The 16,812-nt window shown below is 40.9% G+C and overlaps 1 protein-coding gene across 1 annotated transcript in view; it reads right to left on the bottom strand.

The window, feature by feature from the left end:
* SPATA5 (spermatogenesis associated 5) overlaps nucleotides 1-16,812 on the bottom strand; it is a 1,265,813-nt gene that overhangs the window by 774,948 nt on the left and 474,053 nt on the right. Inside the window, exon 14 of the mRNA XM_053703628.1 lies at nucleotides 121-247. Coding sequence (XP_053559603.1) covers nucleotides 121-247 — 127 coding nt within the window. The remainder of the gene's footprint in view (nucleotides 1-120; nucleotides 248-16,812) is intronic.

The raw sequence follows: 16,812 nt of genomic DNA, 5'->3' as shown, positions 1-16,812 counted from the left end.
AGGAGTCTTTAAGTGGCCACTATAAATCTTGTCAGCCCATAAAAACTGTATAAGAAGATGGTTGAGAAGACTCAACTTTACTCCAGCTTTAGTTAAAAAAAACCTCAAGTATTATCTTACCTTGTCTATCAGATCAGGGCGATTTGTAGCTGCCAAAATGACTACATCTTTGAGCTGTTCTATTCCATCCATTTCTGTCAACAGCTGAGCTAAAACACGGTCTGTCACATTTCCAGCTCCAGAAGAACTATAAAAATTAAAAATGTTGAAATTAAACATTTTTTTTAAATGTTGAAATAAATAATTCTAATATTCTTACTTTTGACTTCCATAAATTTACAAAAGAATCAGGGTTTTCCTACTGTAATCCACAACTTGCTTATTAAAATGTCTAATGTCTGCAGAATCGAATCCTTAAAAGGTGTAGCCACAAACCAAACCTAATATGGAATCAACATTACAGGCACAATTAACACAAGAGGGGTAACTCTCATTAACCCCTGGATAACCTAAAGGACAGTAAACCTTAACCCTTAATGACACAATGTCACCATTCACCTGTTGTCAAGATCAGTGACATTGTTGAACACACAATATCAAAGGTGGCAAGATCACCGCATTGACAAGCTCTTCACTTACAACATCCTGGCAACAATACCATCGATAAATATTTCAGCCACACTAAATGAACATATACACTTTGTACAATGGCATATCGTAAGCTATCAAATCAGGGTGCATAGGAGCAAGTTTGTGTTGCTTTACGTTGACTAACTGCTAGCCATATGCCTGCAACAGGCAACCAGTGTAGCTATATATGTGGTTCCCAAGACTCCAAAATATCTGCATTGTTTTTTTAACCCTTAAGTTGGACCCTAAACAAAAATGTTTAACTCTGCATGTATATAGGAGAGTACAGTAAGCAATAAATGGGAGAGTAAAGAAAGATGTTGGTATTCTGCAATGTAACATTTTTTCTTGAGGTAATGCCGCCATTATTTTTGCTCTAATTGAAATGATTTGGGGTTTATGGGAGCTGAAAGATATACTTGCCCTTTACTCCCATGCACAAAGCCTTCTTCCACATGGGGTAGAAAGTCTTGCCACAGGGAATAGGGAAGAGCGGGTAATCAAAATATTTGTTCATAGTTTAAATCAGGGAAAAAAAAAAAGATTTACTTAGGACCATTATCATTGTATAATTGCCACATTAAACCTTCATATTAGATTGAAAAAAAAAATTGCCTTTCAATTCTTAGATATCTTAAAAATCTAAATTTCTAGTTTAAATGCAGTCACTAAAAACAAATTAAACATTTATAGTAAGAAATAATTAATTAGAAAACTAAGCAAAAAACAATCCTAGCAACATCCCTTCTGAAACACATAAGTATGATTGCGTGCCTATTGTTTAATACTAAGTGCAACAGGAACACAGAGAACTATAAAGCCTTTGAGTTCGTTCCTGTGAGATGTTTGCAATTTCAATTTTTGACAGGAAGTCTGGAAAGTTTGCTGGTTGATATCCAAGAAATTTTCATCCGACATAAACCAAGAGAATCACAGTTTAAGCAGGATGTTTTTGACATCCAGTGTAGATAGAAGAGCAGGAAACTAGAGTCTGTAATCCCTGTGTCATCCCATAGAAGCTAAACAGCACTCATCAAGGAGAAGGACAGTAACATTTTCTCTTAATAGCCAAATTTAAAATAGGTTGCTGATTACGTAATATAATATGAAAAGCATGACAGACTGAAGGGACACAGGAAAGGTAAATTCCTGCTAAATGATACATAAGTGAATTTAAATATTAATCTATTAGTTTTCTTAATATTTCTGCCAAATTATGAATTTTTTTTTAGGTAAACTAGTGATGCAACCAAAAAAAACTTTAGAGGTATGAGATGCAATCATAAATTGAAAAAAAAAATAAAATAAAAAAAAATACGCCGCCCATAATTTTACCTTGCACATCGAGGTATCCAATAAACTCCGCCAGCAGTTCATAAAAAGCCTTAAGTTGGATAAACTAAATTACAGAAAATAAAAAACAAAATTATCAAAAATAAAAAAATTATACCTAATCCCTATGAAAACATGGCATTTGTATGGGCATTGCCCTTAAAAGGGCATTCAGCTTTTACTGCCCTTAAAAGGGCATTCAGCGGTCCAAGATGAAGATAGAAGAGGTCGCCGCTTGGAAGAAGACTTCACCACCGGACTTCAGGAACCGGTCGCAGCTTGGAAGAAGACTTCACTTCCGGACTTCAGGAACCGCAAGTACCTATCTTGGGGGGTAGAGTTAGGCCTTTTAAAAAAAAAAAAAATATATATATTTTTTAGATTAGGGATTTTGGCCAATCTTAAAAGAGCTGAATGCCCTTTTAAGGGCAGTAAAATAGCTGAATGCCCTTTTAAGGGCAATGCCCATACAAATGCCCCTTTAGGGGTAATGGGTAGTTTAGGATTTTTTAGTGTTAGGCTTTACTGTTAGAGGGGGGGACTTAGTATTTTTTTAAGGAAAAGAGCTGTTTAACTTAGGGCAATGCCCTACAAAAGGCCATTTTAAGGGCAACTGGTAGTTTAGTATTAGACTAGGGGGTGTTTTTATTTGGGGGGGGTATTTTCATAGGGATTAGGTATCATTTTTTTATTTTTGATAATTTTGTTTATTATTTTCTGTAATGTTAACTTAATTTAAACTTAGTTTTTTTATTTTTAAAGTAATGTTAGTTTTTTTATTTTAATTGTAATTTAGTATTTTAATGTATGTAATGGGGTTAATTTAGGGGGTGTTAGGTTAGGGGGCTTAGTGATAAGTTATTTGCATTGTGGGTTTGGCGGTTTAGGGGTTAATAGATATATTAGGCTTATTGTGGTGTGTGGGTTTGGCAGATTAGGGGTTAATAGATTTATTAGGATTATTGCGTTGTGTGGGTTTGGCAGATTGGGGGTTAATAGTTTTAATAGGTAGTTTGCGATGTGTGTGAATGGCGGATTACGGGTTAATAGTTTAATTAGGCATATTACGTTGTAGGGGGTTGTCGGTTTAGGGGCTAATACTTTTATTATTAGTTCTGATGTGGGTTAATGGCGGATTAGGGGTTAATACACTTTCTTAGTTATTGTGGTGGGGGATTGCGGTATATAGATATTGTGCATGCATTAGGTGTTAGTTTCAGGAGGTAGATATTGCGTATGCGTTAGGCTGCGTAAGTTCTTGCGCTGAATATGTGATACCGATTTGTGACGCGGTTCTATGTTATTTTATGGTAGTAAAAATTGTGACCGAGGGGTGAAATATACGTGCCGCATTTATATGCGGCGCTATATATGTGATACCAAAATCGCGTAAAAAACAGTGGTCCCGGCTTTTGTGGGCGACGCCGCATATGTAATGGAGCCCCATATGTCAAATATTCATACTGGGCAAGCGATGGCCAGAGGCAAACTGGGCAACCCTTGGATTAATGGATCCTGAAACCTTAAATAACATTTAACTTATTAAAAAAATAATAATTAAAAAAAAAAGTGATCTCACATCTCCAAATCCAGTTTTGGCAGATATGGTGCTATCTTCACCCTGATCTCTGAAAGGTTATCCAGTAATGGCTTGATATCTTCAAGTGTCTCTAGTAGAAGGAGAGACAGTATCTTTTCAAAGTGGATTTTGCCCACAAAGGAAGTGCCAAGGCAGGGAATATTCAAATCAAACCAAAACATTTTAAGCTATAAGGTAACTATCTTTAATGTACATGTTCAAAGTATAAATTAAAATGTGTTTATCAGACAAACTGTGAATAACATAGAACCATAGGCTCAATATGTCTGGCCACATTTTCTATTAAGTGTAAGCTTAATTAGTTTGTAGGATAGCCTTATGCTAATTCCCGGCATTCTTAAAGTCCCCTACAGTGTAATGTTTTTACCACATCTAATGGAAGTTTATTTCACAACTCAACTACTTTTATTTATTTTTTTATACTACACTTGTGCTTCCTGTCAAAGCACTACATGGAGGAAGAGGCCTTTGCAGGAAGCTTTATCTTAGTCTGATGTCATAAACCTTCTAGGCCAGTGAATAGACAAGATAACAGTGAGTCAGATTTGCTCATGTCCAGAACTGACAGAGTAAAAAAAAGTAGGTTTTGAAAATCCTCTGCTTTTAAAACACTGGGGGCAGTGGCTACACTGAGAATTTCTAAATGCTAATTATGCAAGAAAACAAGTCAGTTATTTGCTATTTTTTACACACTCTTTTTATATTTACTTTGATTTAACATATGTGTTTTACCAAAGAAGAGTGTTACTCTTTTTGTGGAAAATGCATACAGACTAAACTTAAGACCCATAATATTATATCATGTCACCTTTTTCCCTTTACTCCTCCAAGCTATACAGATTTAGGCCATGAATCCTTTCTTTGTAAGTTTTCTTTGTAAATTTTATTTTTCAGATCATGTACCATTTTACAGATAAGGCCTCAAGAACTGCACACAATACCCAAGATGAGGCCTGAGTAGTGATCTGTAAAGTGGTCTAGTAGCTTTACTATTCATGCTCTACCTACCTACCTACCTACCTAATAATCCAAGCATTTTTCTGGCCATACTTGCTACAATACTACATTGTTTAACAAATTTCAGATCATCTCAAATAATAATTCTCAAGTCTTGTTCATCTTTTATAACAGTCATAAAAGTGTAATTGAGGGGGGCGGAGCTAACCGTTGTGCAGAGCAGACGTGTTGATATGGAGCTCCAGACCTTAACTTTTTTAAAAAAGCCATAGTGACTCTCATATTTGGGTAATTTGAGCAACCGACTGAGGTACAAAGGTTGACTGAACAACTTATACCTCCCAACTCATACTGAACACAGGTTTAAGCATTACTTGCAGAAGATTTTCGGGTCAATTGTACAGCAGGTCGCAATACAGCTCATCCTTCTGCAGGGCTGTTGCCCACTGGGCTCCGGAGGGTCAGAGATCCGCTCTGGAGCGGCAGAAAGCAGACGTCACTGAGAAGTAGCCCACAGTAACTGTAAGAACAGGAGGCTGAGCGTCCACCACGACTGGGAAGCCCTAGGGCCTAGCTGATCAGGACCACTACTTACCCGGACCAGATTGAACCTTGTGAGGCACTTCGGTTAGGAGTCACGCTCCAGGAAGAAGACGGCGGTGCAGTAGGAGAGACTGAGGAGCCCGAGTGTAAGGATTCCAGATGGTGGTTCCGGAGATTGCCTGAACTCCCTTTGGCGCGAACGGCTGCCATCTTGCAGCCCCTTGAGAGAGACGCTGCAGCCACAATCCACAAGGTCGCCACTGGGAGCTGACACAAACAGCCAAACAGATTGTCACTATCCTGGCCTATGTGGGTGTCCTGTGCTGCCTTTCTGGGACTGCTGCTGTCTATGCTGCTGAGGAGCCTGACGCACCAACGGAATAGGAGCTTTGGGGTGAGATTATCGTTTCAAACTTTCTCAATGAGCTATCCACCCACTAGTTGCCCCTCCATACAGGTTCTGGGCACTCCACACAAAGTTTAGAGACGTTTCTTGAGCTGCATACTAGGGATACTGACTGGGGGTTCATTCATATTTGGCTACGTTTTACCCCACTATTACCCATAGGTACAACAAATACCCCCTAAGCCATGAACTGAACCCTCTGTCCTGCCTTCAGAAGGCTGAAAGTATATTACATGGTGTGAGGACTTAAAGGTATTTCAAAGACTCATAACCCAAATAGCATAAGCCCTACTGTGGGAATTAACCCCTTCATCTACTAGGATTTCCCCTGAACACGGGAAGTTTACCTTATAATTTTACAGACAAGGAGGTTGCAGACCCCGCTTATTCCTAACCTGGCCCTGTCTTACCATCATCTGTGATACCAGTGCTGGTCCCATATTCAATCACCCTCATCCCTTTGTTCTTAGTGGTGGGCGATAGAGCGGCTGTTCACGCAAATCTTACGATGCCTACATAATTGTTAAAATTTTATAATAGCCGCTGCTACACTTAATGACTCGTGCAATCCACTGTTCCCACATTACATGGACTCGTTTTGCTAGCTGCTGCGTCAGCCTAACTGTTTTTGGGGCTCCAACCCAAAGTGTAGTGTATTTTACTGTTTTACCTAAGTTTGCTTCCACAGGTTACCAATATCCCGTACAGTGTTACCATATTATCTGTTATCTGTTATATACTCTGTTTGCTTCATGCTTACACTGATATCTAAATTTGTGCATTCGCTTACTAAGGGCCCCCTTGAGACTCTCCCTTTCCGGCTCAGCTTGTCTGAGTTTGTCACTTCCTCTTCCATTTTTCCCTTCCTTCGGGTCGTATCCCCAGTTCCCTGAGGCGAGAGGGGGTCTGCTGGAGCTTAACGAGTGGTAATTTTTCACCTGCCCTCTTGTTGAGGTACTCCCTGACATAAACTAATTCTGGGAGAGTTCTGCATAACGACTGCCAATATGAGGGGTTAGTGGTCAGGAGACTTCACCCAGCCCTGCTCCAAGTATCAATGTATATTAATCTATGAGTTTATTTTTCTTCTGTCAACCATACGGGTAACCATACCTCACTCATACATATATTTTGTAAGCAAGCTAGATCCCATTGCTTATCCACTGTACTTGAAAATGCCTCATACGTCTAGAAGACATCCGAAAACACCAGGGGCTGTCAAAAAAAACAGTTCTCAACCACTTTACCCAGCCACCTAAAGGGCCAGAGGAAGATTCAAACGATGGTCTAAGTGATTCAGAGTCAATAGGAGATGGCTCTCAGCCTGATACTCTATTATCTGCCCAACACTTCATTACGGAAGCAACCCTTAAAAAAATGTTTGTGCGTCAAACAAGCTCTATCACAAAGCAAATCCAGAGAAGTCATGCCAAACTTCAAAAGGATATCTCAGAAATAGGGGAAAGGGTGGACTCTCTTGAGAGGAAGCAGAATGACATTGCTACAGACCAGATAAACCGCTTAGCATATTCAGAAGCCTTATCTGAGCAACTGAGCCAACTTGAATCAAAGCTTGCTGATGTAGAAGACCGGGCTTGCAGAAATAATGTTCAGTTCAGAGAGATCCTGGAAGAAGTTCAACCAGCTGATCTACAGAACTACCTAACAGAACTCTTCAATGACCTGCTGGGTCCTATTGAGGGCATGACTTCCACCATGGAGAGGGCTCACAGAGCTCTACGCCCAAGATCAGTCTCGCAAGAGAAACCGAGAGACGTCATTGTCTGCTTCCACAGCTTCCTCTACAAGGATAAACTTATGCAGGCCGCTTTTCGAAAACCGCAGATGTCAAAGAGGTTCAGTTGCTACCTGAACTATCAGCACATACCCTGCAACAAAGAAGGCACTTCCAGCTGGTCGCACTGGTACTCCGATGGGCAGGCATCAAATACAGATGGGGCTACCCAACCAAATTGATAATCACAAAAGATAACCAGACACATACAGTGTCCACCTTATCCCAGGGAACTACTCTTCTCACACAGCGGGGACTCTCGGCTGATGCTATGCGAGCCCCTCCTCCTACACAATCGAAATTATGGGTCAATGCTACTGAATGGTCTGTTAAGGATCAAAGATCAAAGAGAATGAAAACCCAACAGATGCAGGACCCTCTTCGACCCAATGCACTACCTCCCTGAATATAAGCTGCATTTGAGGGCTTTTTTTGTTTCCCTCCATTGAGTTTCATCCTCTTTACAAGTTTTGGCAGATGGCTCTGAGATGTCAGAGGCACTCGGAGCGCCTGCTGCCAGGACGATGCTCTAATACATAAGCTAAGTTGACATGGTTTTATATTTACACTGCTTCTTGTTATGTTTGATAAGTTAAGGAGCAGGGTTGGCATATCACAAGTTATGCTGTATTATTACCTCGATGGAGAAAAACTGTTGTTATTTATATTTACTGTTATTATTGATATCATTATTGAACAGGCAAGTTTGTATTTATTTTAACTAGGTAGAATAGTTACTAAATAAGCTAAACGACCTAGCTAAAATAAATACAAATTTACCTGTAAAATAAAACCTAACCTATCTTACACTAACACCTAATCTTACACTACAGTTAAATAAATTACCTAAATTAAATACAATTACCTAAATTAAATACAAATACCTAAATTACAAAAAACCCCCACTAAATTACACAAAATATTTAAACTAATTACACCCTAATCTAATAGCCCTATCAAAAAAAAATAAAAAAAAATACACAAAAAAAAAAAAAAAACCCTAGCCTAAACTCAACTACCAATAGCCCTTAAAAGGGCCTTTTTCGGGGCATTGCCCCAAAGAAATCAGCTCTTTTACCTGTAAAAAAAAAAAATACAAACAACCCCCCCAACAGTAAAACCCACCACCCACACAACCAACCCCCCAAATAAAACCCTAACTAAAAAAACCTAAGCTCCCCATTGCCCTGAAAAGGGCATTTGTATGGGCATTGCCCTTAAAAGGGCATTTAGCTCTATTTGGGTTCAGTGTCCCTTTAAGCAGTGCTGGTATTGGAGTGCGGCATGGAGCACAATTTTGCTCTACGCTGACTTCTTGTCTTTTAACGCCGGGTTTATAAAAACCTGTAATACTATCGCTGTAGGTAAGTGAGCGGTGACAATAACGTGCAAGTTAGTACCGCACCCCTCATAACGCAAAACTCGTAATCTAGCCGAAAGTTATTTTGGATAAAGCTATTGTCTATCCTCTACTACAAATAAGATCCGATTCCTCAGCTTGTCTGTTTTCCACTCAAGAGACTGAGTTACCGCTGCTCTAAATACTTTGCTTTACTGTCTAAGGAGATCTACCTGTTTTCTCCTCCGCATCTCAGTGACGTCATCCAGGATCGTCAGACTCACTTCTAAGTGCTCTCCCTGCAGGATCAGCGTGACCCTCTCTCCCTGTACCAATGGACAAAATGCCTGCATGCTTTACCGCCATCCCTCCATACTTCAGCTAATCTCACTTCACGGAAGGATCCCTCTGCAGAACCGCAAAACACAAGTATTCTCCTGATAAGGAGACTGATCATAATATCTCTGTTTTTCATATTAAAAACGCTTGTGTTACATATACTTTGGACATTGACAATAATCTATAATCGTAATAACTCACCTTAACCTGACTGCTAAGATTTCTGATATTATCTTATTACTTACTACTAGTTGCGTTAAACAAAGCGATGAGAAAACGCTTATAAACGCTTAGTCTTATTGTGCAAACTAAATTCATTCATAATTTGATCTAATGATTTTGCTATAAGATTTCCATCTCGCTAAACTTATATGATCTATTCACAGAATAATACTTCTTAATTCTTTGAATATGTAATTCAAATATCAAACACAGACCACTAAATGCTAATCCACCTTAAGATCAGCTCTTTTTATCCATAAAGAGTTGATTTATGCTTTAGCTACAAAACCATATTATTTAGAGGAAACCTTTCTTCTGAAAAATCAGTCTTACCAGTAAATATATGGTTAAAGATAGTACACCAGGTTAGACCACATATTTTGCCATGAGGAGACCCTAGACTCGGTACCCCGCACTAACATTTCCCTTTGCTCCTGGTCAGACCATGACTCAGTTCTAGCTGATTTACAATCTACTGATGGCCTCCCGGCTAGAACTACTTGGTGATTACCACACCATATCCTATCAGACATTCCTTTTAGAGAGGAACTGAGACGCAACATAACTGAACTTATTCAACAAAACGATAACGCACAGACCACATCCTTTGGGGAGCTATTAAAGTAGTAGTTAGAGGATACATTATCCGCAAGCGGGCTTGTTTAAAAAAACTTGCTGGACTTACTCTTGCTCAGGCACACAATAAACTTAGAACTTTAGAGACCGCTAACCGCGCCACCATCACAGAAGAAGCATCTGCACAAATTTCCACCTTTCGAGCACACATTAACCAGTTAGAATTGCACCGAACCCAACACAGTCTTACAAAACTCAAGCAAATATTTTATCATAAAGGCAACAAGGCTGACACTATGTTAGCTAACAAATTACGCCATCGGAATAGCGTTTCCTGTATACATCAAATCCAACACAACAACAAAACACTCAGATTACCTTCATTGATAGGTGAATGCTTTGCAGACTATTATTCAAAACTATATAACATTGAGACACTTACTATCAGACAATGCCTCAACACTTACTATCAGACAATTCCTTAACTCGCTGAACCTCCCGACACTCACGTCTGAACAACAAGACTCACTCACTGCTCCTTTCACCTCACTGGAACTCAAACAAACAATCAAACATCTGAAACCCTTCAAGGCCCCTGGGCCGGATGGATTCCCTGTCCAATTCTATAAGACATACACCCAGGAACTGTCTAATCTGCTTCTCAGATTCTTTAGCCTTGTAAGAAAGGAAGGAAGCTTCAGAAAAGAGTTCTTGGAAGCCACTATTGTCACAATCCCCAAACCATACAAAGACCCCTCTCTATGCTCTAACTACAGGTCAATTTCCTTGATTAATACGGATGTCAAAATCTACTCTAAGCTCCTGGCCAACCGCATTTGTAAACTCTTGCCTAGCTTAATCAATCTAGATCAGGTAGGTTTCATTTACAACCGAGAGGGACCTGACAACACTAGGCACCTTATTAATGTCACATGCGAATTAACGAGAATGAATAAGCCCTTCTCGATCACCTCTTTGGATGCCGAGAAGGCTTTTGACCGGGTCAGATGGGCCTACCTCTGGGAAACTATCAAAGCTTTTCAATTACCTCCTGCAATCTGTTTTGCCATTCAAGCTCTCTACTCTACGCCAACAGCCAAGGTCAAGGGTTTGGGTTTCCAATCCCTCCCATTTCCGATCTCAAATGGCACCAGGCAGGGATGTCCTCTCTCCCCATTGCTGTTTGCTTTAGCAGTTGAACCCCTAGCTGAGCGGATACGTTTGGACGGGGGAATGGAGGGGATTACATCTATCTGGAACAAAGCATAAAATTGCATTGTTCGACGATTACATTACCATATTCTCCGCAGACCCAGCTTGTACCAACCCTAGACTCCTGGAGATCCTCCTGAAAGCTTTTGGTGACCTCTCCTTTTACAAACTTAATATTTTATCCTTAATCTGTAGGATAAATTTAACTTTAAGTGAACAAATGAGTAGGTTAACCATCTTGGAGTAAGGATATCCAATAGTGTAGTGCAGATGGTCAAAGATAACTACCTCATGCTTTTGACAGAAAATAAAAACATAAATGGGACCATAAGTCCGTTTCTTGGATGGGTCGAATAGCATCCCTTAAAATGTCTTTCCTTTCAAAGCTTACTTATCTGTTTAGGTGCCTCCCGATTAAGGTACCCATGCATCTTTTGCTACAATTCCAAGGCAAGACCCCCAGAGTTGCTCATAGAACCCTTGAATTCCCCATCCAACTTGGAGGCTTGGCCTCCCCTTCATTATTAAGTATTATGAGGGAGCAATGCTCACGCATATATATCCCAATGGGGTGTACTTTAGTCACACGACAGATGGAGAGAAATCAAACAGGCTTTATTACCATCTAACATATTCCTTAGAGACCTGATTTGGACCCTATCCCATAGTCGCAGAACTCTTGGTATAACTAACCCTATAATCTTAGAATGCCTCTCTGTCTGGGACAAGATTTGCCACCGCCGACTGATTGCACCTCACCCCTACCCGGTTACCTCTGTTGCCGACCTCCTCACAGGACTAGCGGAAACCCATCAAAACACTTGGGCCCAATTGGGTGTTAAAAAAGTTTCAGATTTTTGGTCCATGGTCCACCAAGATGGATTTATTAAACTAGATCAACTAGAAACACACACGAACATTCCACCCTTCCTCCACTTCAAGCTTATCAGAATTAAAAGTTTCCTCACAAGTTGGGGATTTCTCCCCAATACTTCCCGTCCTCTTACCCCACGGGAGTCCAACTGGTGCAGGGGCCATAGACTATTCAAGCCATTGTCAACACACTATAATCTGCTAGAAGGAACTATACCACCTGAACCAGCACCACACTTACTTAGGTAGGACACCCTCCTACACATTCGCATCCCAGTAAACACTTGGCAAAGATCTCTCATGCTGACTAACAAAACATTACACTGCATAACAATGTTTGACACATACTACAAAGTCAAATCCCATTGGTATTTGGTCCACACGTGGCTATCTAAAATGTTCCCGGGGACTTCACCCTTATGTTGGAGGGTATGTGTTCTCCCAAGTGACATGCTCCACACATGGTAGGAATGCCCAAAAATTAAACCCTTATGGAACCTGTGCTTCCATACCTTATCCACACTTGAGATTAGGTAACCTAGAAACCCGGAAACATCTCTCCTCCACCTGGACTTATACACCCTCCCTAAGCACCTTATTCTGATATGCATATACTTGTTGTCCTCTATCAAAACTAATATTGCTAGGTCCTGGAAAAAAGAGCTCCCTCCAACATGGGCCAAGATTCTAAACACTATGGCTTATCTGTACACCATGGAAAAAGATATATATCACTCGCTTAATAAATCTGACTTGTTTGAAATGGCCTGGGCTGACTGGAAAGACAAGTATGATACTTTGTGGAAGCCATCGGTCACGACGCAAGATGCTCCATCTCATAGTTAGACGACTGACTACTCCTGAACTTAGGACGCCCCACCCTGTTTAGAAATAATTGACAGGAGCTCCACCCCCCCCCCTCCGCCCTCGCCCTAGACTCTCTAGATTTTGATGTACTGTATCGATCATACATCTGTTTTCATATGTTATACTTGTTAATTTAAAGTCTCCTTCTATTACCATGGTAGGCATATCTGATATATCAATGTTTTAATAGCAATTGTAACCGGACCTCTGTGTCCGAATTTTTGGTTTGTGTCTATCTGAGTTGGGGTCCTGCGTGTCCCCAATTGTCTCTTGTAACTTTAAAAAAAAAAAAAAAGTGTAATTGAGTCTGTAATTAACCTTTGGATTTTTTCTTTCCTAAATGCACTTTGTGATGTTGAACTTTAGATTCCAATAATTTGTCTAATCATTTATATTTTTATATCACTTCTCATTTGATCCACTCCCCCTGGAGCATCAACTCCATTAAGAATTTGTATCATCACAAACAGACATACCATCCCCAGAAGTCGTTGCTGATAAATATTAAAGAAAAAATATATGAAATTATACTTACCTGATAATTTTCTATTCTTCAGGGGGGGGGGGGGAGCTGTCTGAAGAAAAGAAAATTATCAGGTAAGCATAATTTAAGTTTTTCTTCATAAACGGGGAGAGTCAACAGCTGCATTCATTACTTTTGGGAAAACAATAGCCAAGCTATAGAGGACACTGAACGCAAAACGGGCGGGTACAAAAAGGCGACCTATTCTGAGGGCACCACAACCTGAAAACACCCAAACTCCCGACAAGAAAACTGCTTCACTAGAAGCTGAAGGAACAAAAGAAACAGCCCAAGTAACTGCCCAACAGTTAGAACCACCAAGGCCTTTGCTAGAGACCGCTCAGTTTATTAGACTCGACTGAACCAAAAGGCCCCTGAGGAAACAAAGTTCCGCAGGTACTCAGCCCGCAAAAAGTAAATTTATGCTTACCTGATAAATTGATTTCTTCTATGATACGACGAGTCCACGGATTCATCCTTTACTTGTGGGATATTATCCTCCTGCCAACAGGAAGTGGCAAAGAGCACCACAGCAGAGCTGTCTATATAGCTCCTCCCTTGACTCCACCCCCCAGTCATTCGACCGAAGGTATAGGAAGAAAAAGGAGAAACTAAAAGGTGCAGAGGTGACTGAAGTTTTAAATCAAAAAATATAATCTGTCTTAAAATGACAGGGCGGGCCGTGGACTCGTCGTCTCATAGAAGAAATCAATTTATCAGGTAAGCATAAATGTACTTTTCTTCTATAAGATACGACGAGTCCACGGATTCATCCTTTACTTGTGGGATACAATACCAAAGCAACAGGACACGGATGAACGGGAGGGACAAGACAGATGCCTAAACAGAAGGCACCACTGCTTGAAGAACTTTTCTCCCAAATATAGCCTCCGAAGAAGCAAAAGTATCCAATTTGTAAAATTTGTAAAAGGTATGAAGGGAGGACCAAGTCGCAGCCTTACAAATCTGTTCAATAGAAGCATCGTTTTTAAAAGCCCATGTGGAACCCAACGCTCTAGTAGAGTGGGCTGTAATCCTTTCAGGAGGCTGCTGTCCAGCAGTCTCGTATGCCAACCGGATGACGCTTTTCAGCCAAAAAGAAAGAGAGGTAGCCGTAGCTTTTTGACCTCTACGTTTTCCAGAATAGACAACAAACAGAGAAGATGTTTTACGGAAATATTGCAAGTAAAACTTCAAAGCACGAATCACGTCCAAGTTGTTCTAACAGACGCTCCTTCTTAGAAGAAGGATTAGGACACAGAGAAGGAACAACAATTTCCTGATTAATATTCTTATTAGTAACAACCTTAGGTAGGAATCCAGGTTTGGTACGCAAAACCACCTTATCGGAATGGAAAACAAGATAAGGCGAGTCGCATTGCAATGCAGATAGTTCAGAAACTCTTCGAGTCGAAGAGATAGCAACTAAAAACAGAACTTTCCAAGATAGAAGCTTAATATCTATGCAATGCATAGGTTCAAACGGAACCCCTTGAAGAACTTTAAGAACTAAATTCAAACTCCATGGCGGAGCAACAGGTTTAAACACAGGCTTGATTCTAACTAAAGCCTGACAAAACGACTGAACGTCTGGAACATCTGCCAGACACTTGTGCAGTAAAATTGATAAAGCAGATATCTGTCCCTTTAGGGAACTAGCTGATAACCCCTTCTTCAATCCTTCTTGGAGAAAGGACAAAATCCAAGGAATCCTGATCTTACTCCATGAGTAGCCTTTGGATTTGCACCAATAAAGATATTTACGCCATATCTTATGGTAAATTTTCCTAGTGACAGGCTTTCGAGCCTGAATCAAGGTATCTATGACCGACACAGAGAATCCCCGCTTAGATAAAATCAAGCGTTCAATCTCCAGGCAGTCAGCCGCAGAGAAACTAGATTTGGATTCTGGAATGGACCTTGAATAAGAAGGTCCTGTCTCAGTGGCAGTGTCCATGGTGGTAGAGATGACATTTCCACCAGGTCTGCATACCAAGTCCTGCGTGGCCATGCAGGTGCTATCAAAATCACCGAAGCCCTCTCCTGTTTGATTCTGGCAATCAGACGAGGAAGAAGAGGAAATGGTGTAAACACATAAGCCAGGTTGAACGACCAAGGTACTGCTAGAGCATCTATCAGTACTGCTTGGGGATCCCTTGATCTGGACATGTAACAAGGAAGTTTGGCATTCTGACGAGATGCCATCAGATCCAATTCTGGTGTGCCCCATTGATGAATCAATTCTGCAAACACCTCCGGATGGAGCTCCCACTCCCCCGGATGAAAAGTCTGACGACTTAGAAAATCCGCTTCCCAGTTCTCCACTCCTGGGATATAGATTACTGATAGATGGCAAGAGTGAGTCTCTGCCCATCGAATTATTTTGGAAACCTCTATCATCGCTAGAGAACTCTTTGTTCCCCCCTGATAATTGATATATGCTACAGTCGTGATATTGTCCGACTGGAATCTTATGAATCTGGCCGAAGCCAGCTGAGGCCACGCCTGAAGCGCGTTGAATATTGCTCTCAGTTCTAGAATATTTATTGGAAGGAGAGCCTCCTCCTGAGTCCACACACCCTGTGCTTTCAGGGAATTCCAGACTGCACCCCAGCCCAATAGGCTGGCGTCCGTCGTCACTATGACCCATGCTGGCCTGCGGAAACACATTCCCTGGGACAGATGATCCTGTGACAACCACCAAAGAAGAGAGTCTCTGGTCTCTTGATCCAGATTTGTCTGAGGAGATAAATTTGCATAATCCCCATTCCACTATCTGAGCATGCATAGTTGTAGTGGTCTGAGATGCAAGCCAGCAAACGGAACTGTGTCCATTGCCGCTACCATTAGTCCAATTACCTCCATACACTGAGCCACTGACGGCCGAGGAATGGAATGAAGTGCTCGGCAGGTGGTTAAGATCTTTGATTTTCTGACCTCCGTCAGAAATTTTTTCATGTTTACCGAATCTATCAGACTTCCCAGGAATGGAACTCTTGTGAGAGGGATAAGTGAACTCTTCTTTACGTTCACCTTCCACCCGTGAGATCTTAGAAAAGCCAACACGATGTCCGTGTGAGATTTGGCTAGTTGGTAAGTTGACGCCTGAATTAAGATATCGTCCAGATAAGGCGCCACTGCTATGACCCGCGGCCTTAGAACCGCCAAAAGGGACCCTAGCACTTTGTGAAAATTCTGGGAGCCGTGGCCAACCCGAAGGGAAGAGCCACAAACTGGTAATGCTTGTCCAGGAAGGCGAACCTGAGGAACTGGTGATGATCTTTGTGGATAGGAATGTGAAGATACACATCCTTCAAATCCACGGTGGTCATATATTGACCCTTCTGGATCATTTGTAAAATAGTCAGAATAGTCTCCATCTTGAAGGATGGGACTCTGAGAAATTTGTTTAGGATCTTGAGATCTAAAATTGGTCTGAAGGTTCCCTCTTTTTTGAGAACCACGAACAGTTTGGAGTAAAACCCCTGCCACTGTTCTGCTTTTGGAACTGGGCAGATTACACCCATAGTATATAGGTCTTCTACACAGCGTAAGAACGCCTCTTTTTGTCTGGTTTACAGACAACTGTGAAAGATGA

Source organism: Bombina bombina, chromosome 2 (genome assembly GCF_027579735.1).
Source record: "Bombina bombina isolate aBomBom1 chromosome 2, aBomBom1.pri, whole genome shotgun sequence".
NCBI classification, from domain to species: domain Eukaryota; kingdom Metazoa; phylum Chordata; class Amphibia; order Anura; family Bombinatoridae; genus Bombina; species Bombina bombina.
The sequence above is the reverse complement of the archived record's forward strand: the minus strand, read 5'-3'. Positions and strand labels throughout refer to the sequence as shown.